General features: G+C 47.7%; 1 protein-coding gene across 1 annotated transcript in view; it reads left to right on the forward strand.

The window, feature by feature from the left end:
- The window catches only part of CRACDL (CRACD like), a 54,821-nt gene that overhangs the window by 22,139 nt on the left and 9,965 nt on the right, over positions 1-22,717 (forward strand). Inside the window, 1 exon segment of the mRNA XM_004369411.3 lies at positions 4,818-6,417. Coding sequence (XP_004369468.3) covers positions 4,818-6,417 — 1,600 coding nt within the window.

The following is a 22,717-nucleotide window of genomic DNA, read 5'->3' on the forward strand; positions in this document are numbered from 1 at the left end:
TACTTTTTTTTAGTATTTTACTGGGTTTCCAGTGAAGCTTTACAAAGCAGTTCAGGTTCCAATTCAACAATTTCTGCACAAATTGTTCCGTGACATTGGTTACATTCTTCACAATGCATGAGCATTCTCGTTTCCATTCTGGTTGTTCTGTTTCCATTAATCTAGTATCCCTGCCCCCTTGCCTTTTCATCTTTGTTTTAAAATAATTGCTGACCATTTGGCCTCATTAGATGAGGTTTAAAGGAGCACAGTACTCACAGACGATATTATTTATTTTGTGAGCTGGTCTGTTAGTTAGCTAAAAGATGACCGCAGGGGCTAGTTTCAGTTCAAGGATTACAGAGTATCTTAGGGCAGTAGTCTCAGGGAGTCCTCTAGTCTCAGTCTGGTAAGTCTGGATTTTTTCAGAATTTGATGTTCTGTTCCACATTTTTCTCCCATTCTGTCATCTATTGTGGCCCTATTCAGAACGGTTGGTAGTGGTAGCTGGGCACCATCTAGTTCTTCTGGTCTCAGGGTAGATGAGGCCATGGTTCATGTAGAGCATTACTCCTGTAGACTAGTATCTTCTTTGAGTCTTTGGTTTCCTTCTTTCTCTTTGCTCCAGATGAGTAGAGAGCAATAGTTGTATATTAGATGGCCACTTGCAAGCTTTTAAGACCCTAGACATTACTTACTAAACTATGACATAGAATGTAAATTCAGTGAACTGTATTATGCCAGTTGACTGCGTTGTCCCATGAGACTATGGTCCTAAGCCTTCACACCAGAAAACCAATCCTGCAAGGTATTTGGTTATGTCTAAGAAGTATCTGTAACTGTGCCCCTTACGTGCTTTATTGTATGTATAGATATATGTGCATATATACATATACATGCGTATACATATGCACACACCTGTATGTACTCACATGTACATACCTATACAAATGTATGTCTACATACATGCGTGTATACCCACACATACATTTTTTGGTTGTTGTTACTGCTGTTGGAAAATCATATGCCATAGCGGTTACCCAAAGGCCCTTTTTTCTTATGTACATTTTAGGGACATAGTTTGCCTTCGTCAAGCTGTGCATCTCTTCCTTTACTTCCGAACTCAGCTCTTCTAGTTCTCTAGAATAACTGAAAGTCTGATTCAGTCAGTCTGGGTAAACACAGTTGTTCCTTGATTTAAACCCTGGAAATTGCATGTCTTTCCCTTCCCTCTTCCCCTTCCCTTCTTGGAAGGGATGTTGCTGTTGTTGGCTACTCATGGCGACCCCATGCACCACAGAATGAAACACGGTCCAGTCCTGCGCCATCCCCACGATTGGTTGCAGATCAGACTGTTGTGTTCCATAGAATTTCCACTGGCTGGTTTTCAGAAGTAGATCGCTAGGTCTTTTTTCCTAGTCCATCTTAATCTGGAAGTTCTGCTAAAACCTGTTGAGCATCATAGCAACATGCTAACCTTCACGGACTGATGGGTGGTGGCTGTGCATGAGGTACATTGGCTGGGAACAGAACCTGCCTAAACCACTAATGAATGGATATCCTAAGTTCTGAGAGGGGTCTGTGTTTTCCTGACTTGGCAAAGGCATCTGGCCAGTGGTCACAAGTGTCCTTCCACGCTCGTACCTTCTCCAGCACATTCACTGTTGGGTTTGAAGTTGGTGACCTCTTTCCTAAAGCGTCCACAGCCCCCTTTGCCCTTCAGCCATGAGGTTCCCCCCCCAACTGTGAGTCCCTTCCTGGTTCCCTGGCCTCTCTGGGGGACCCAGGTGGCTTTCAGATGCTCCCCTCCAGCTCTGAGGGTCGGAAAGAGTTGCCTTGCCACCTTCTCTGCTTTCTTCCTGCCCCTGGGGACTTCCCAGAGAAGCGCGCTGCCCCCTCCGGGTTTAACTGAACCATGAGGTCCAAGTTTCTCTTGCTTTGCTGATGTCTGTAATGTCTGGGGTTTCTTTCTCCAGCACCCATTCTCCCAGAGGCCCAGGCACTCCTCAGAGTCTTCACTGCAGTCTCTTCGTCTTCCTGCTGCTGCCCAAGTTCTTATCGCCATCTGGACGGAAGAGCTGTCCTTACGTGGTTGGGCTTTTCCTAGCTCTGTCCTCAGAGGTGTAAACTCTCCATCAGCTATGCTCTGGATCAGTTACAGTTCTGGGGGGAAAAAGGCTCTTCTTACCTTAAAAAGCCTATGTTGCGTGGTTAAAAACCTTGGTATTTGTTATGATTTTGAAAAACATATTCAAGAATGCATCTGGCTGAATCCGTCTCCCTCGGCCCCAAAGCAGAGGTTGGGAAAGAGAAACCCTGGTGGTTATCTCAGCATTTTACCCTGCTGCACAGGACTCGGCTTTGTGTGTGGTTCCGCTCGCGGTAGTGGTGGAACGCCCAGAACTGTTTACACCATCATCCCACGTGACACACGGTATCGTGCATCCCGCGTTCTGAACACGCCACCAATTGTTCTTCATCTCAACCTAAGCAGTGCCAGGAGCAGTAATGTTATTACCTCCATTGTATCAGGAGCACCAAGATTAGACGAGTGCCCTGAGGTCTCATGGCTGGCAGAACCTCTGACTGTAAGACCTAGGTGTCCCACTAAGCCTGATGCTGCCTCTCAGCCCAGCACACATCAGCGGTGTCCTCTGCCCAGAGGTGACGTGGCGCTTCCTTTCTGGCCACATGAGGCAGATGAGCAGGCAGCCAAGATGGCGGCTTCTTCTGGGTGCACACTGAATAGTCGGTCTCCCCACTTCTGCTTCTACAGGAGGGTTCCAGAGTATGAAGCTGCTGCAAGGGCCCAGAGAAGGTGTGGGGGAGGCATGGAGTGGGCATAACACACCCAGGTGGTGGGGGACCTGGGGCGCTTTCCTGCTGTACACGGCCACAGAGCCTGGACTGAGTCAGAAGTGGCTTTGTTCCCCTCAAGGCCTCTTGTCAGCTTCCGTGTGCACCTTCAGAAAGGGCACCCCATGTCACCCTTAGTCTTCCTTAGGTCCTGCTAGGCCCTGTCCCTGTTACTTCCTCATAGCTCCAGTGGCTCAAGTTGTGAGGTGCCCAAGCCAGACCTGCTCCTCCACTTCCTGCCGACTCCCGTGTGGGTTTCATGGTTGTAAAACGTGACCCACATCCTAAAGAGGTTTCAACGCCAGCAATGGCCTATAGTAGCAAACGGCCAGTAATCTGGCTAAGTCAAGAACTTGCAGCTTTTGAAAATTCTTCTCTGAACTTCTTTACACATCTTCCTCTTTTTAAATCCAAAAGAAGAGGCCTGTGCGTTTTGGCAAGAGTTACTGTAGGAATTGTCACAAGCATCCCAGTCGTCCTGTGCTCTGTTAGCAAGCAGATACCAGCTAGAAATGGTAGAACAACCACAACAAAACAAAGGCTTGTGCAGACACTCTCCGGAGAGCAGGTTTCCCGCCATGAGAAGGGAAGGGGAGTGCTGTGTTTATGCAACAGCCGGGGTGATTCTCCAGGTCTAACGTCATGAGCTTTTTTTAAAAGATCAACCTCAACGCCCTCAACCGGTTGGTTGTTCTCACATACTGTTTTTTTTTTAATGATTTATGGTTACCTTGAGCACCGTTCCTTTCTGAGAGAGCAGTACTGGCTCTGTGACCTTATGCACATGTGAAATGGGGAAGTTGAATTAGAATCTGAATACTAGACGCCTTGTGGCAGTGTATGATCGTGGGCCAATAAGGGCTTCAGAAGACCAGAGAAGGGAGAGCCTTAAGCTGCAGTGAACAGGCAGGGCTTCCTGTAGGAGGTAGAACGTGAAACAGTCCTTGAGGGAAGCTGGCAGAGCATCCTAGAGGCAGGGGGCGGGAAGGAGGTGTCACTCAGGCCTGAGGCTGGCACGCGCTGTGGTGGGGGCTTAGCCTGACTTGAGGAGGGAGAGGGAGAATCAGGTTGAGACCACATAGTAGAGGACTTACAATGTTGCTGAACCTTTAGGGTTGCTGTTGGCTGTGTTTGAGAAGAAGCGTGACATAATCTTTTGGGAAAATCAGTGTGGGTTTGCTATGAAGCATGCATCCCTGGGGAGATGGGGGCTGTGGAGACGGCCTGCACGGGCTCGTATAGAGCACACCAGCGTGTCCGCTGTGCCAGCCGTTAGCTCAGCCTTCACCGCGGTGTTGAGCTCTCTGCTCTCTCGTGTCTCCAGCTACAAAAAGGAGATGACCATCTAATCCCTTGCCCGCTGGAAGAATCTAGGCTTAAGTGAAATAACAAGTATAGAGTGCGAAGCGTGGCCACACTTGGCCGACGTTGGTTTTTTCCCCTTTGCTTCACTAGCCAGAGCAGCACCCACCAGTTTCGTGGTTTGGCCCCAATTGCCATAAAAAGCCAAAAAACCGGTTGCCGTCAAGTCGAATCCCAACTCATGACGACCTCGTGTGTGCAGAGTAGAACTGTGCTCCGCAGGGTTTTCAAGGCTATGACCTTTCAGAAGCAGATCACCAGGACTTTCTTCGGTGGCACTTCTTGGTGGACTTGAACTGCCAAAATTTTGTTTAGTATAGCCGAGCACTTAACCGTTTGCACCTCCCGGAGACTCCCCAGCAGCCATAGACAACGTTTATTTTGAGGGCGTAGCTGCCACTGTCGTGCTGAAAACTGAGCTTGTGATCCAGGGCTTCACATAGGCCGGTCAGGGAGGGACTAAGAACGGACGCCTGTGTGTGAATGGCTACTTAAGTGCCAGCTTTACAGAGATGCCACTTTCTGTAAACCATACTGCGCCTTGAAGAGAGTGGGGGCAGCATGGGCTTCCTAAAACCCAAGGTAATGTCGGTGTCCTTTGTCCCTTTAATTTCTCCTAGCGAGCACAGTCGGAATCCCTGAGCGATCTGACGTGCACCCCCGAGGAGGAGGAGTATGATGAGAAACCGTTGCCCAAAGTCAGCACAGAGGAGAACCCCAGTTCTGAGCAGCAGGATTTGGGGCCAGACGGGGACCCTGAGCCGGAGGAGCCAGCCCCGGTGCCACAACCCGGGGGGGCCCGTGCGAGGCGGGCGCGCCTCCAGCACTGCTCGGCACTCTGCACCAGCATGGAAGAGGGGAGCTCGCCTGCGGATGGCCCCTCGAGCCCCCCGGCCACCCCAGAGGTCTCTGGACCCGAGTCAGGCCCGGCCCTCTGCTCGGAGGCTGCATCTCTGCCAGAAGGCTCTGCACACCCTGACCCCGACAGTGAGAATCGGAGGGAGGGGCTGCCCGTCGCAGACGCGTGTTCCCCAGCTGTGGACGCGGCTGATGAGGCGGTTTGTGCTTCTGGTGACAGCGATCGTCGGTTGTCTGTGTGCGCCTCCAGGGAGGACACGGCACGCGCCGAGACTGTCACTGCCACCACCTGGGAGACACCCTCTCGTCTAGAGGGGCCAGATCAGAATGTCCGGCAGGAAGCGGAGCTGACCCTGGCTGAGCCCAGTCCTGAGGGAGCAGGGAAGGAGCCTTCTGCAGCCCCTGCCCCAAGCCCACAGCCCCCCAAGAGCTGCTTGAAGCACAAGGCCCAGCCAGTAAGCGTGAGCCGCAGCGCGTCCCCCACGCCTCCTGCCTCCGAGGTGCCCCCGGGGGAACCCGCTCCCTGTTTGCTGGACAGAGAGGCCGCCCCCCCCGAGCTCCCCAAGGCTGACCACGCAGATTCTCCACAGGGGGGTCCTGTGAGGGCAGCTCCAGAGCAGAAAGTGGAGAGAGGAGGTGGCGAACTGGTGAGCACAAAGAAGCTCTCCGTGTCGTCGTGCCGGGCGCGGCCGCGCGCAGGCAGCGTCCAACCGCTGGAGCAGCCCGGCCCCGGGGACCCCTCGGGTGTCCGGCTGCCCCTTCTGAAGAGCGGCCTGGCCTGGAGGAGCGAGGCAGCACTGGATGACCTCCAGGTGCTTCCTGGGCCACAGGGCGTGAAACTGGACCCCCAGAAGCCACCATCCCCAGCAGAGTGTGATTCCCAGGACTCGGGGGACCCAGTGGCCCAGCAGGCCCTGCTGGGCGGGAGCCCTCAGGAGCCGCCCAGCTGTGAGGACAGAAATGCCTTTCCCGTCAAGCTCCGGTCCACCTCCCTCTCTTTCAGATACAGAGATGGCTCTTCTTCGGAACAGAAGGGAGTAAAAAGATACAGTGCTGAGGTCAGGTTGGAGAAAGGGGGACTGACTTTGCTCTCCAGAGATGAAAAATGTCAGCTCGGGACACCCCCCGGTGCTCGAGGGGCCCGGTCCCTGAACGACCAGGGGAAAGTGAAGGCCCGGTCATCGGAGCAGCTCAGCTCCAAACCGCCCCTGCCCAGAAAGCCTCTCCTGCAGACCCTCACCCTCCCACAGCTGCCCACGCCCCCTCAGGCGGGCCCGGGGAAGCCGGAGAAAACCCTCCCACCACAGGACTCCAAGAAAGAGAGTAGGATGGTGGAGAAGAAGTCCCCGCACAGAGTAGCCGGTAAGAGTGCGGTGCCTCGTGCCGTGCATCGGCTTCGCGGGAGGGTCTGGGAAGGGGCGACCCGATGGGGGAATCGATACTAGGTGGAAGATGTGTTAAAACTCACTGCCCTCCAGTCACCTCTGACTCAAACGGCAACCGCACGTGTTACAGAGTAGAACTGCTCCATAGGGTTTTCTTGCCTGTAATCTTATTGGCAGGAGATGACCAGGCCTTTCTTCCATGGAACCACTGGGTGGGTTCAAACCACCAACCTTTAGATTAGCAGCTGAGCACAAACTGTTTGAGCCACCCAGAGACCTGTGGACTATCTTGCTAGACTTCCACAAAGTATATAAATCCTTTCAGTAAAAACCTCATTGCAAAGGAATTGGAAGAAAAAAAATCTAAGTTCCTTCTAGTAGCACTGGTTAGGAGTTGGGAGCCCTGGTGGTGCAGTGGTTAAGAGCTCAGCCGCTAACCTAAAAGGTTGGCAGTTCGAATCCGCTAGCCACTCCTTGGAAACCCTATGGGTCAGTTCTACTCTGTCCTGTAGGGTCACGGTGAGTCAGAATCGACTCCACGGCAATGGAAGAGGGGAGATAAAAATAGTGGGATTATGTGCAAGTACAGAGAAGCCAGGTGTGTGGACATAGATAATGAGGAAATGTACAAACTCATTTTGTAGTAAGTTCCCTGAGAGGAGATGGGACTCCCCGTGGGTCACAAGAAGCTGCTTCTACTTTTTACCTCAGAACCTCAGCAAGGCCCAGATCCCTGGATGTGTGCCCCTCTAGGATGCAGGTTCTCCCAGGGCCTAAGCTACCTCTTGGTGACAAATAAAACATCTTTGAAAATGAGCCTGGACCCTCCAGCAGTTAGACGTCTCCTGACCTTTCCCCTCAAGGAAGAATTTCCTCCATTTAGTAATCAGGCTTACGTGACCCCACCTCTCATGGAAAGCATCCCATGTCCCGGAGTCGCGAGTCTTTGTACAACGTGAGCCCCCAGAGGGTGGAAGTTAACCCCTGTCCCAAAGGAGAGATTGCATTAAGATTGGGGCAGCCCATACATATCTTTGGAAACGCTGCCTTTTAAAGTGAGCAGAAAAAAAAAAATAAGGAAAATGACAGGGACAAAATAGGTTACCTTTATATATGTTTTTGACATTTGTCCTTTTTTTGGAGTGTTTCAGACGAAAGTATAAGTCTGCGGGAAGTGGGTATGTTGCAGTGGGTCTGAAGAATCTTTCATTGCTGGTTTCTTTAATTAATAGAAGCTAGTGTGTGTGTGTGTGTGTGTGTGTGTGCCAGAAAATGACACTGCACAAATGAAGCCTGTGTGTGTGTGTGTGTGTGTGTGTGTGTGTGTGAGGGCCCTCGGGAGAAATTTTCTATGGTGAATTTTATAAAAAACAAAAATTTTGGGATATTTTAAGTGGCCGCTGTAAGTGCAGGACTGCGCTTCAGTACTGCATAGTAGGGCCGAGAGGAAATAAACTTGGTTGCTCCCTTGGGGGGCCTTGCGCCCTGAAAGGGAAATTAAGGGTTTAAGCAGGAAGGAAGATTAGCTCATACGAAACAGTGCAATGACAAGTTCAAAGAAATGCTCATCTTTTCTGTCTCCCTGCTCGGAAGTTAGTAACGGTGCAGGGTAGAGACTGCTGTGAGTTCCTAAGGTGACACCTCACGGAGCAGGTGGTTCCAGGAAGCTCCGGAAAACGCCCCAGCGAGCTCGCACGTGGGGCCATCCAGATCCGAGGCGCCCTGGCTCAGCGGTGCTGTTTCGCGGCTGCCGCTGCATTAGCATAACCAGCAAGGCGCCTTGGGAGTGGTTCGTGCCCAGCTCCTGATGCACTCTGCAGATTTCCAGAGCGGTTATTGGAGCCGTTGTTGAGAGATTGCAGAAGCCATTGAAACAGCAAGGAGGGAGGGCGTGTTGTGTGCAGATAAAACCCTGACATCAGCACCCATCCACCTTCACGGCCCGAAATGGAAAATGTCTCTCCAGGGATGCTCCGGCTCGTGGTGAGAGCTGGAAAAGAGGCTTAAGAGGGCAACGCCTGACACATTAATTATTTATAACTTCCTCCACCTAAGCTGCCAAGCTTTGTTCGCTACGAAATGCCTGGAGTGGTCTGTAGTTAAAGACCTGGCATTTTTCTTTGATTAAAAAAAAATGCAAAACCGTGTTTATTAAGTTTTGCTTGAAAAAGCAGAAGAGAAACATCTTGTCCATTGATGTTTGTTATTGTTTTCTAAACCACAGAAATAACAGAGGTGAAAAAATTCGAGAGTGAAAACATCTAGCTTCCTTTAGGGGCACAGGTCGTGGTCTTCATTTTAATGCGAAGAGAAGGGAGGGGAAATGGCCCGCGTTTTACTGGGAACGGACAGAAGCCAGGACAGGCTGGGGCTGCTGCCTAGACCCACCCTGGACCTCGAGGTACAGGGGCTGCCTCACGTGGACCAGAGCAGAATCTCGGGGTTCAGGCTCTCAGACCCTATCAGTGAAGCAGCCCCCACACCTCCACCAGGACTAGATCTGTTTAGGATTTAATTCATTATTATTACTTCTACTATTGCCATCCTCATTGCTCCCAAATCATAGCAGCTGGAGGTGATTTAATTCATATGAAACATACATACAATAAACGTTTTAGTAACGCATTACTCAGTTTTCTGGAAAGGCCTGATTACTGCTGTGTGTTTTCTTGTGGTGGCACGTACTTTACCCGGAGCCCCCAGATGGGCCACGAGCCCCCCACCCCCCACCCCAGGGGCGTGCTCCGTAAAGTCAGATTATTGAAATGTCCCAGATGGGTACGTGGTTCTGCCTCAGGTGCTCAAACTGCTTTGCCCCAACACTCGTGTTTATTCTTCCCCCTCCCCTCTACACCCCATCTTTTCTTCTTTGAAGGAATGGAGCAACCCCTCAGAAGCAGTAGAGGATGCAAGGGTCATTATAATAAACAGGCAAACCCAGCTTGCCAGTGACTGGGCCTTACAGGGGCCACTTGGAGTGGTTACCGCAAGCCCAGCACTGCGTTTGTGGTCCACAGCGAAGGAGACCTATTGGTTAATTTGCCATAGGAGGTAGACAGCCCAGGGTTATTAGCCTTGTTCGTTTGTGCAGGACGCATCCTCCTGTTGGGTAAATCCATTCCAGTGTCTAAATTAGAGATCGAGAAGCAGCCTCCTGAGCACAGGATTAGAATTAAAACAAAGGACTTAGAGAATCTTTTGTGGAAAAATCGTAAAATACAGACAGAAAGCATAAAGAAAAAAATAATCGCTTCTAAGTCCACTCTCTAGACAGTAGCCCTGATGGCCTTTCTTTCTAGTCCTTTTTCTTTGTGTATGGGTGTGTGAGTAGAACTCATTTCTTACATAGCTGTAATGCCATGTTGGGTGTTTTGGAAGGTAGCTGAACAAATCGTCATTCTCACCCGGGGACCTCATTTGATAACCAGCATCAGCCTCCAGTCCGAGCTCGTTCCCTCCAAACCAGCTGCCAGCACAGTGACACACCTCGATCTCTGACCCTCTCTGTCTAGACTCCAGTCCTCACTCATTCAGGGTCATTTCTTTCAACAAAGAGTTATGATACTCCTGCCATATGCACAGCGCTGGGCTGGCCACAAAAGATAGGACAAGCGTGAGGGTCTCGCCTGGAAGGAACTTGCTGTTCTGAGGAGGCAGGGGGCAGCCGGATGCTGTAGGGGTGGGTAGAGAGATGCCTGTCTTGGCTTTGGATGATTTCCTGGAGGAAATAAACTCTAAGAGACTACCATCCTTCCCTAATGACACAATTACTTTAGGCATATCCAAGTTGGTTTGAATAGAATAATCGTTTTTTTTTTGTTTTTTGTTTTTTTTAATGTATCACACTAAGGATATATTCCTATCTCTTGAGTACTTAAAGAAAAACAACTTTGTTCACACCTTCCTTTTTTTTTTTCCCAGCTAATCCTTCCCTTCACAGTCCCTTCCTGGGCGAGTGTGTTCAACACTATTGCCTTCTATTTCCCTGCCTTTCCCGTGCTCCTCAAACCAGTGTGTCATCTTACCCTTGTGTGCCTCCCAGCTTAGCAGCCTCTCCTCGGTCCCCTCCCACAGGACACATCATGGATTCCCACCTGTTTCCTGAAGTTTTCTCTTCCCTTGACTCCCTCTGCCACAGCAGCCCCCTGACTGCATGATGGCCATCCTTACCGTGACATCTCAGCGTTCAAAGTTCAAAGTTTCTTTACACCTCCCTCTCCCCAGTGCTTTGTCCTTCTCAGTACACCTCTATTTGATTTGATACTCGAGTCAGTCATTAAAAATTTTTATATGGAAAATATATGAAATGCTATAAAATGGGCATTAAAACAATCCCACTGCCTAAGAAATTACATAAGAAAGGACTTGGAGTTCTGGCCAAGATGTACTAAGCACATACCACTCTGTCTCTCCAGCTGATGACGATTGAAAACGTGGGACACAATCCATGACGTGAATATCAGAGGCCTCTGAAAAGTAGATAAGAGCTGGTGGACTAGGTAGGGAGATCAGGACTCTAGAAATGACCTGGTAGTGAGTACTAGCAATGAAGCAGCATCTCCCTGCTCTGCCACTGGCAGTACGAACAGCCCTTATAGGTCAGAGCTCTTTTGACCCTCCTGGCCCTACTCTAATGAGTATTAACCACAAAGCAGTAACCCTCTCTCTGCCAACAGAACCAGCAGCAACACTGCAGGGCAGTTTTTTTTTTACTTTCCTGGCCCTACTCCAGGTGAGTGCCAGCAGCAAAGCAGCAATCCCTCTCATGGTGTTGGCATCTCTGCAGAATGGAGCTCTTTTTTATTCTCTCAGCTCTATTCCAGACAAATGCCAACAACAAAGGGAACCTCCTGCCCTGGTGGCAGTGGCAGCAGTGTCCCTTGTGGGGTGGAGTTCTTTTGACTCTTCCAGCCCTGATCAGGAAAAGCATCAACAATGAAGAGATCCGTCTCCCACCTCTACCAAAGGCAGTGGCAGTGTCCTGCACACCAGAGCTCTTTTAACCCTCCCAGCCCTATTCCAGGTGAGTGTCAGCAAAGAAGGCATTCACCTCTCCCTAAAACAACCTATGGGGCAGAGCTCTTTTGACTCTCTAGACATTACCCCAGGAGATGTCTATTAGTGAAGCTACACCCCCACAACAGCACTGGTGGCAGGGATGGTGGCAGTGGCCCTGCAGGATATTTTTGGTTGCCACTGTGCCCACCAGGTGGTCCCAGTCAGCAGAGTGCATGACAGCACGAAGATGTTAAGCGCTGAATTTATAGCCAGAGCACCAAGAAGGGGACCCCTGGGAACCAGAGAGTATGGGGGGCGGGGATCATAGAAAGGAGAGAGCTGAAAAAGATCCTTAAATATATGTAGGAAGCTCATCACTGAGCTGCATGTGTATGAAACTGACTAGAGTCAGTATACCAAAATCTTTGAGAATTTTAACAGGACTGAGTCTCTTAACATAATATTCAAAATATCTAGTAAACCAAAATTATTCAAGCTGCAAAGAACCAGGAAAACCTAAAAAATCCTCAAAGAACAAGGCAATCAACAAACACCAACCTTGAGATGGCCCAAATGTTGGAATTATTAAAGACTTTAAAGCAATTATTATAACCATGTTCCAAGAAGTAAGAGTGAACATGCTTGAAATGAATGGAAAGATAGAAATTATCTGTAAAGAAATAGAAGCTATAAAAAAACAAATTTTAGAACTGGAAAATACAATAACAGAAATTAAAACAAAAATCACTGGAGGGACTAATTAACAGAATGGAGGTGACAGAGGAGTCAGTGAACTTGAAGATAGAGCAATAGAAAATATCTAATTTTGAACACAGGGAGAAAAAAATATCCATAATTATACCTAGACACTTTGGACACTTCCTGTCTGAGTAATGGAGGGAAGTAGCAGACAGAAGATCAGGAAGGATACAGAAATCTTAAACATCATAAACCAACTTGACCTAATTTGTATTTATAGAACACGCCATCTAACCACAGCAGAATACACATTCTTTTCAAGTGCACATGGAACATTCATGAAGTTAGACCATATTCTGGGTCACTAAACAAATCTTAATTAAATTTAAAGAAATTATTCAAGTGTGTTCTGTGCCCATAATGGAGTTAAATCAGAATTTAATAACATGTCTGAAAAATGTCTGGAAAGTTATCAGAAAAATCACCCAATATTTGAAATTAGACATCACGCTACTAAATAATCCATGGCTCAAAGAGATAGTCTCAAGGGAAATTAGAAAACTGGATTAAAATGAAAATAAACATATGACGTTTGTGGAATTCTGATGAAGTGGTACTTAGAGGAAAATTATGGTATTAGATACTTAAATATTAGAAAAGAAGAAAGGTTTAAAAGCAATCTAAGCTTCTACTCTTAAGAAACCAGAAAAAGAAGGGCAAACTAAACCCAAAACAAGGGGAATAAAAGAAATAATAAAAATAGAAGCAGAAGTCAATGATAATAGAAAAATAATAGGAAAAAAAATGAAACCAAAAGATGGCTGTTCAAAATGATCAATAAAATTAGTAAGCCTCTAGCCAGACTGACCAAAATAATTAAAGAGGACACAGTTTACCAACACCAAACAAAAAAGGAGATAGCACTGTTGACCCCACAGACATTGAAAGGATAAAATGGAAATACTACGGACAATTCTATGCACATAAATTCAACAACTTAGATGAAACAAGCTAATACCTTGAAAGACACAAACTACCAAACTTCCTCAAGAAGAAATAGATAACCTGAATAGTCCTATATCTGTTACAGAAATCAAATTTGTAGTCTAAAATCATCCAAATCAGAAAAACCCAGGTCCAGATGGTTTCACTTGTGAATTCTACCAAACGTTTAAGGAAGAAATAACACAAATTATACACAGTCTCATGCGAAAATAAAAGAGTAGGGAACACTTCCCAACTCATTTTATGAGGCCAGCATTATTGTGATACCAGAATTAGACAAAGACAGTACAGAAAAAAAGCAAAAAAACTAAAGACCAATATCCCTCATTAACATAGATGCAAAAATCCGTAACAAAATATCATCAAATTTTATCTAGCCACACATAAAAGAATAATATAACCAAATGGAATTTATGAATGCAAGGCTTGTTCAACATTCAGAAACCAATCAATATAATCCACCATATTATTACCAAATTAAACAGGAACAACCATATGGTCAAGTCAATTGATTCAGAAAAAGCATTTGACAAAATCCAACATCTATTCATGATTTAAAAAACAAAACAAAACTAAAAAACAACAACAAAAAACCTCTCAGCAAACCAGGAATGAGTAGGAACTCCTTCAGTCTAATAAAGGGCATCTATAGAAAATGTACAGTTAACATCATACTTTACAGTGAAAAACTGAATGTCTTCCCCCTGTAGATTGAGTATTAGGCAAGGATGACTTTGCTTACCATTCCTATTCCATATTGTACTAGAAGTTCTAGCCAGTCCACTAAGACATGAAAAAGAAAAGCCATTCGTATTAGAAAGGACTTGCTGGTGGGCAGATGGCGTATAGATAAAAACCAATTACATCTCTATACGCTAACAATCATAAACCAAACTTTAAAAAACAGCACCATTTGGTATAAATCTAACAAAGTATATGCAGGGTCTGTATGCTGGCCAGAGCCGTGGTGCAGAAGTGGTTAAGCACTCACTCAGCTGCTAACCAAAAGGCTGGCAGTTCAAACCCACTAGCCGCTCTGACCGAGAAAGATGACAGCCTTGGAAGCCCTATGGGGAAGTTCTGCTCTGTCCTATAGGGTCGCTATGAGTTGGAATTGACTCGATGGCAATGGGTTTTACATGCCAAAAGGGCACCCTGGTGGTGCAGTGGTTAAGCGCTCAACTGCTAACCAAAAGGTTGGTGGTTTGAAACCACCAGCTGCCCCTCAGGAGAAAGATGTGGCAATCTGATTCTATAAAGATTACAGCCTTGGAAACCCTGTGGGACAGTTCTACTCTGTCCTAGAGGGTCACTATGAGTTGGAATTGACTTTACAGCAATGGGTTTATATGCCAGAAACTGAAGAAAGACATCAGAACACTGTTGAAAGAAATCAAGAAGACCTAAATAAATGGAGAGACACACCTGTTCATGGATTGGAAGAATCAATGTAATTAAGACGTCAGTTCTCCTTCAGTTGATCTATAGATTTAATACAATCTCAATAAAAATTTCAGCAGGATTATTTTGTAGATATAGACAGACATATTCTAAACTTGATATGGAAAGGTGAAGGAACTAGAAGAACCCAAACAGTGTTGAAAAGAACAAAGGAATCACACTACCCAATTTTAAGATGTGCTGTGTAAAGCTACAGTAGTCAAGACAGTGTGGTATTGATGAAAGCAGAAGAGAGACTCAAGAAATAAACCCACATAAATATAGTCAATTTGTTTTTACAAAGTTGCAAAAACAATCTGTTGAAGAAAGGAGTCTTTTCAACAATGATGTTGGGACAGTTAGAACATGCATGTGCAAAAAAAAAAAAAATTAAACTTCAACCTATACCTCACATTGTATGCAAAATATAACTTAAATGGACCTAAACGTAACAGGTAAAACTGTAAAACTCTTAGAAGAAAACACAGGAGAAAACGTGTGCCCTGAGATTCTTGGGTAAACACCCAAAGAGCTCTCAGATTACAACACCGAAAATATCTATTAAAAAATTATAAATTGGACCTCATTAAAGTTAAAACTTTTCTCTGTGAAGGACACTTCTAAGAGAACGATAAGACAGGCCACAGACTGGGGGAAAACGTTTGCAAATCACATATCTGAAAAAAGTATTTGTATCTAAGATATATAGAACTCTCAAAACTCAGTAATTACAAAACAAATACCTCAATTAAGAAATGGGCAAACTTTTTTAACAGGTAGTTCACCAAAGGGATATACAGATGGAAAATAAACACATGAAAAGATGCTCAACATCATTAGTTTTTAGGGAGGTGAAAATTTAAGCCATGATGAGATACTGTTACTCAGGTATTATTGTTGGTTGCCATCACGTCAGCTCCTCCTCATGGCAACCTTACGTATAACGGATGGAAACATTGCCCTGCCTTGCGTCATCGTTGAGCCCATGGTTGTAGCCACCATGTCAATCCATCTCATGGAGGGTTTCTCTCATTTATGTTGACCTTCCACTTGACCAAATATGATGTCCTTTTCTAGCAATTGATTTTTTTCCCAAGATGTGTCCAAAGTAAGCAAGACAAAGGCTCGCCATTGTCATTTCTGAGGAGCATTCTGGCTGTACTTCTACCAAGACGTGTTTGTTGTTCTGGCAGCCCGTGGTATATTCAATATTCTTTACCAACACCACAGTTTTAAATGCGTCAGTTCTCTTTTGATCCAGCTTTCACATGCGTAAGAGGCTTTGGTCAGATGCACATCTTTGCTTTTCACACTTTGAAGAGGTCATTTGCAGCAGATTTTCCCAATGCAGTATGTCATTTGATTTCTTGACTGCTGCTTCCATGGGCAGCAGTTGATCCAGGTAGAATGAAACCCTTGACAGCTTCAGTTTCTTCATCATTTACCATGACGTTTATTGGTCCAGGTGTGAGGATTTTCATTTTCTTTTATATTCAAGTGTAATCCATATTGAGGGCTGTGGTCTTTGGCCGTCATCAGTAAGTGCTTCAAGTTTTCATTTTCACCAAGAAAGGTTGTGTCATCTGCACATCCCAAGTTGTTAGTGGGTCTTCCTTCAGTCCTGATGCAATGTTCTTCTTCAGATAGTCCAGTTTCTCAGATGATTTGTTCAGCATACAGATTGAATAAGGTGAAAGCATACAACCCTGCTGCACACCTTGTCAGATTGTAAACCGCAAGAGGAGACACAGCTACCAGAATGACTCACATAAAAAATCCGGATAATACCACATGCTGGTGAGAATGCAGAGTAATTGGAACTCTCAGATATTGCTGGTGGCAATGCCAAATGGGACAGTCACTTTGGAAAACAGATTGACATTTTCATATGAAATTAAAATTACTCCTATGATCCAGCAATCCCAGTTCTGGATATTTATCCCCATTGAATGAAAACTTAGGTTCATACACGAATGGCACATGGACAGGGATAGCAGCATTATTAATAATCACCGAAAACCGAGAACACTGCTCAGTAATAAAAAGAATGAACTATTGATAACATACAACAACACGAATGATTCTTAAATGCATATGCTAAGACAAAGACGCCAATCTCAAAAGATTACAAAGTGTATTATTCCATTTGCATGACACCTGAAAAGGGAAAAACACAGGGACAGGGAACAGAGCAGTAGTTGCGGGGGTTGGGGTGGAGGGGAGGGTCTATAAAGGGATAAGACCCAGAACCACCAAACCGGTTGCTGTGGAGTCAGTCCCGACTCCTAGTGCCCCCACAGGACAGAGCAGAACTGCCCCATAGGGTTTCCAAGGAGGGGCTGGTGGATTCGAACTGCTGACCTTTTGGTTAGCAGCCAGGCTCTTAACCACTGTGCCACCATTCTTTGGGATTTTGAAATTGTTCTGTATCGTATTTGTGATGGTTGTTACAAGAATCTAAGCATGTGTTAAAACTCGTAGAACTGCCAACAAAGGTGAATTTTACTGTATGTAAATTTAGAATAATTTTTTAAATGACATAAAAAAGTGATAGTGGCCCCCTCTCCACCGCTCCCCGCAACCCTCTAATCCCACCCCGCAGAGGGGCCCACCACTAACAGACTCATCCCTTACAAATCACAGGCATGCCTACATCAGTGTTTACATACAGATCTAGACACCTGAATCCTTCTTTAAGAAAAAAAAAAAACACAAAAATCCTGTTTCTAAAAAAATTGCAATTTAATATTTTTTCACTCCGCTAGAAAGCACGGGCGTCTTTTCTAATCAGAATGAATGGTTCACCCGCATCATTTTTAAAAGCTACATATTGGTTAGCTGGAGCCCTGGTGGCACAGTTAAGAGCTTGGCTGCTAACCAAAAGGTCAACAGTTCAAATCCACCAGCTGCTCCTTGGAAACCCTATGGGGCAGTTCTGCCCTGTCCTTTAGGGTCGCTGTGAGTCAGAATCAACGCGACGCCAATGGGTTTGTTTTTTGGGTTTTTTTTTAATTGTTTAATTATACACGTATACTGTGTAGTATTTAAGCATTCCCCTACTGAAGAGCATTCGGGTGGTTTTGAGGGCTTTTTTTTCTTCCTCTTGCTAACAGTGCTGCAGTGACCGTTCTTGTCCGTTGTGTTTCTATGTCTCACACCATTGTTTGTGTGGGATAGAGTCCTAACAATGGCGTTTCTGGCTCCTTGGGCATGTGCGGTTTTAATTTGACGGAGAACTTCAGTTATCCTCCATGAGGGCTGTACCGGTTGATTCCAGCAGAATGGGGACGGCCCTTTTCTCCACCTCCTCCTCAGTGCTGAGTGTTGTCAATCGCTTTTTAATTTTCTTTTTTTCAATCTGATGGATGAAAAATGTCGGTCGTATTTTACACCTTGGTCGCTCAGTTCTGGTCATACTAATTAGAAATGTCCCCATCCTCCCCCTGCCCCGTATCAGCCTCCCTCATCTTTAATCCTTCCTCCCTCCGACTCGCTGTGCTCATTCTGTCTTCCCAAATCGGGGTCCACCCCTGGAACTTTCCTCTTTAACAGCCCCCGATGGCTTCCCATTCTATAGAGACTCTGTAATGCCCTGTGTATATGATCGAGCTCCTGGGTAGAGGCCTTAAAACTTTTTGGATTCTGACCAAAGTCGACATTTCTGCATCTCTGAGCTCATCCGCCAATCTCTTCACTCTTGTTCCTCCAGCCCCACCCCATCACCTGGGCACGCACACACCCCTGCTAGCTTTGAGCCCGCTTCCCCTCGCCCCTGACTCTGAGCTCCTGGAGAACACCCAGGACGGTTTTCCTCTGTTGAGCACCTGTGCTTGGCCAGCACCCAGCATGCAGTGGGTGGTCTGAGGCCAGGTTTGCGTGACCAGATGCAGGGATGAGCGAGGGAGGCAGCAAGGCAGCCGGCTGGGCGGCGAGACTGAAAAGCGCGGATCTGGGGGCTTAACCCCGAGGTCCACCCCTCAGACGCTATGGGATTCTGAGCAAGTGAAGTTTTAACCTGAGTCTTAATTTCTTTATTAACAAAACGAGGTTAACGGTATTAATGGTCCTACGGCAGCAGGAGCTTTCTTTTTTTTAACTACAAAATGCGATGCAGCCACACTTCCCAAACGACCCCTATGCCGGCTGCGTGGGCCATGTTAGGATGGGATTATTCCTGTCCTAGTTTTGATGAGGGCGCCAGTGCGTAGATGTCAGATGCCAGCACTCGTGTGCAGAGGACTGTGGAGAGCCCACTGCGTCGCCACTCCCTGAGAATATACAGTGGTCCTGGGACAGGAGAGGGAAACGGAGTTTGCAAAACTGTGGAGTTCTGTGAGCTCAGGGGGTGGGACTCAGCCAGAATCTATGAGGGGCGTTTCCATGGAACTTCTTGGCAAGGCAAACATACGTGCCTTGCATTTGGGAGACACGGAGGACCGGTGCTGGACTCAGGCCACCAGTGGCCACGGGGCAGACAGGGCTGCTGCATGACCACGCTGCTCCCAGGGCCCAGCCTAGTGGGTCACAGGAGGTCAAGGGGACTCCAGCAGCGGGAGTCTGCAGGTGGACACCGGGTAGCAGAGCCCAGCCAGAGCACCCGTGGGGGATGGCAGTCCCTCAGGAACCACGCCCACCACCTGTCCGGTTCAGAATCTGCCTGGACCAGACAGGACAGCGCCTGCTATGACAGTGACAGTGACAGGGGAGAGAGGCTGGCACAGTAGCCACAATGATGGATTCAAGCTCATTGACGATTGTGAGGATGACATGCCGGGCAGCGTTCCGTTCTGCTGTGCATAAGGTTACCGTGAGTCGGAGCTGACTCAGCAGCTGTCTGTCTGTCCATCCGTCCATCCATCCATCCGTCCATCCATCCATCCGTCCATCCGTCCATCCGTCCATCCATCCGTCCATCCATCCGTCCATCATATTCATAATGACCCTCACAACCCTCCTTGTAATGTAGAATATCTTCCATACTCATTTCACAGATGGAATCACAGAGGCTCATGAAGTAAGGTGACATATCCAGGGTCACACAGCCAGTATGTAACAAAGCTAGGTCTCAAACGCAGACCTTTTGTCTCTAATCCTCATCCATTACATCACGTTCTATCTCATATTAAGGGGTATGACCCCACAGCTCTCCTACACTCCCGTTCTCTCCCCACGGCTCTGCTCTATCGCTTACTCACGGAGTGGCAAACAACGGTTTCCCAGTCTCAGCACTACAGACATTGTGGGCCAGATAATTGGTGGTTGTGGGGGCTGTCCTGTGCTCTGGAGGATGTTTAGCAGCGTCCCTCGCCTTTATCCACCAGAGGCTGATAGCAGTTCCCCCAGCCTGAGCTGGGACAGCCAGAATGTCTCCAGACATTGCCAGATGTCGTCTGGGGACAAAATCAGCCCTGGCTGAGAACCACTGCAATATAGCATAATAGTGAAAAGTACGGACTCCAGCCCGTGAGCCCAAAACTTCCCGCCGCAACTCGCTAGCTGCGTGCCTTCGGGCAAGTTCCTTGGCCTCTATAATGTTCATTTTTCCCACTTCTAAAGTAGGGTTATTGCTGAAAATTAATATGTAAAACATTTAACATGATACTTGCCACTTAGTAAGTACTTAATATATGCTAATTATTAAGACAGCCTTGACCCTCAGTAGCTCTCACCTCTTATGATATAGACACATTACCAGGACCACTGGAAGCATCAGTGGCATGTTTTTTTTCCTCTGCCATATTGGTTTCAGATTGTAAGAGAGTAGTGTGTAGGTCACACACATCGATACACACAGACAGACAGACGGACAGATAGCGGCTGTTGAGTTGACTCCGACTCACGGTAACATTACGCACGGCAGAATGGAACGCTGCCCGGCCATGTCATCCTCACAATCGTCAACGAGCTTGAATCTGTCATTGTGGTTATTGTGCCAGTCTCTCTCCCCCACTGGCATCTGTCACTGTCATAGCAGGTGCTGTCCTGCCTGGGCCAGGCAGATTCTGAACCGGAAGATAGGTTTCAGTTATTGACTGAGAAATGGAAGCCGTAGAAATCTTCAGACTGGGGAAGCAGAAGGAGCTGGAGTGACGAGCGGTTGCCAGCAGTGGCTCCTGACATCGGAGCAGGGGGAAGAGGTGTGAGGACAGCTTGGCCCCTGGTGGCCTCGTGCTGGTGGCTGGGAAGGAGACACCCACACAGCAGCTATTGCTTTCACAGAGAGCGCCATTTTGCCACAATGCTCTACAGTGAGTCTGTGCTTAGCGAGACTAATCTGTTCCTGCTGATTGGTGGAGCCTTATTTAAGAGAGTAGATGGAAGAAGAAGAGGGATTCAGGGTAAACCTTTGGAGGGTGGAGGGAGGAGGGAGACTGGGTGGGCTAGGTGGAGGTGGTAGATAGAAAAGGCAAGTGGGCCAGGGACCCTGGAGTGCATTTATTATGGATTGTGTGCCCCCAAAAAATATATGTTGGAGTCCTGATCCCTGTACTGGTGGATGTGAGCCTGTTTGGAAATAGGGTCTTCTTCGTTATGGTAATGAGGCCATGACAGTGTAGGGTGGGCCCTAAACCTAATCACTTCTGACTTATAAAAAGAATAGATTAGACACAGAAGTAAGCGCAAACGGGGGAGGACATATGCCACGTGAGTGTCCCCAAGGAAGCAAAGGATGCCTGGGCCACAGAAGCTGGAAGATACAAGGATCTTCCCCAGAGCTGACAGGGAGAGAAAGCCTTCCCTGGGAGCTGGCACCTGAATTCCCACTTCTAGCCTCCTGAATTGTGAGAGAATAAATTTATGTTCTTTAAAGCCACCCACTTGTGGTATTTCTATTATGGCAGCAGTAGACTAAGACAGCGTTTGAGGGCCGAGGGGGCGTGAAGAGCATGAGAAGAGTCTGCTGTTGGGGAGAGGGCTTCCTTTGGGGGGCCGTCACTCCCCTCTGGCAGCAGCCTTGCCCGCGCTCAGTGTGGAAACAGCTCCAGGGTACAAACGTGCCTCATTCTCTGGTGGACAGGGAACTAGACGCTTCCTTGTCTCTGGGCAAGCACGCAGTGCGTCCTGATTATCTAAGAGGGTTCTTTGACTTTAATAATATGATATACATGCAGAAAAGTACACAGATTGTGTGTGTTGGGCCCCATGAATTTTCACACGAGCACACCAGACAGAGAAAGCGACCGAGACCAGCACCCCCAAGGCCCCCTCGTGCCCCCTTGCAGCGGGCTGTGGACTCATTCTGGACTGTGACCGCGTGTCAGCTGTCAGAGGGCCCTCCCTTCCTGACTGCTGTTGCACGAGGGCCAGTGTCCGTGCGTCAGGCAAGGTAGTAGCTGAGAAAAACCCTTCATGTCTGTGGGCTCAGCACCTACCACGGGGCCTGGCACCTCGTGGGCACCCGCCAGGCCTCTGTTGAATCAGGAAAGGAAGCGAGGGCTGTAATTTTCATTTGGAGGTGCAATGAGGGCACAGCCCCATCTCCCGTTGTTGAGAATGCGAGCTCGCTCTGTGACAAGCCTCTCTCGCTCACTCCTAAAATGCCCGCCGCGGGGTTGAAATAAAGACTTGGGTGAGCAGTCCCTGCCTGAGCTCTGAGGTGGGGTCACACACAGCTGGCTCACGGACAGAACGGATGAGGAATGGCTGCAGACTTGCCAGCATTAATTGATCAGGAGCTGTGTGCGCCAAGCCTGACAATACAGCAATAAATGCTCGAGAAAACAAAACAAAACAAAGCGTACCCAAACCCTCAAGTCTTTGGTGGCAGGGACCTGACCCAAACCCCGCAGAGTGGGTGAGGCCCTGTGTGCGTGTCCCCAGGGTCCCCCTCGGCTCCGGTGGTCTCCTTAGCGTTTCCTCCACGACAACCAGGGTCGCGGCAGAGCCCACGGGAGGAGGCAGGGGGCTGTTGCTCGTTTATGGAAACTCTGAGACACCGCTGGCTGTCCTGGCTTCAGCTGGTTGTGACAAAGGGTGCTGATGTAGCCACTTTCCATCAGGAGTCTTTAAAGTGAAAACACAGGCCCCTCCTTTGGCAGAGAATGTTGTGAAGATCTGGAAGGAGCGTTTTGAAGATGGCAGCATGATGGAAAAAGACCGGAAGGGAACACAGCAAGTTGTTAGCTCACTCGGGT

Source organism: Trichechus manatus, unplaced genomic scaffold (assembly GCF_000243295.1).
Source record: "Trichechus manatus latirostris isolate Lorelei unplaced genomic scaffold, TriManLat1.0 scaffold00004, whole genome shotgun sequence".
Lineage (NCBI taxonomy): Eukaryota > Metazoa > Chordata > Mammalia > Sirenia > Trichechidae > Trichechus > Trichechus manatus.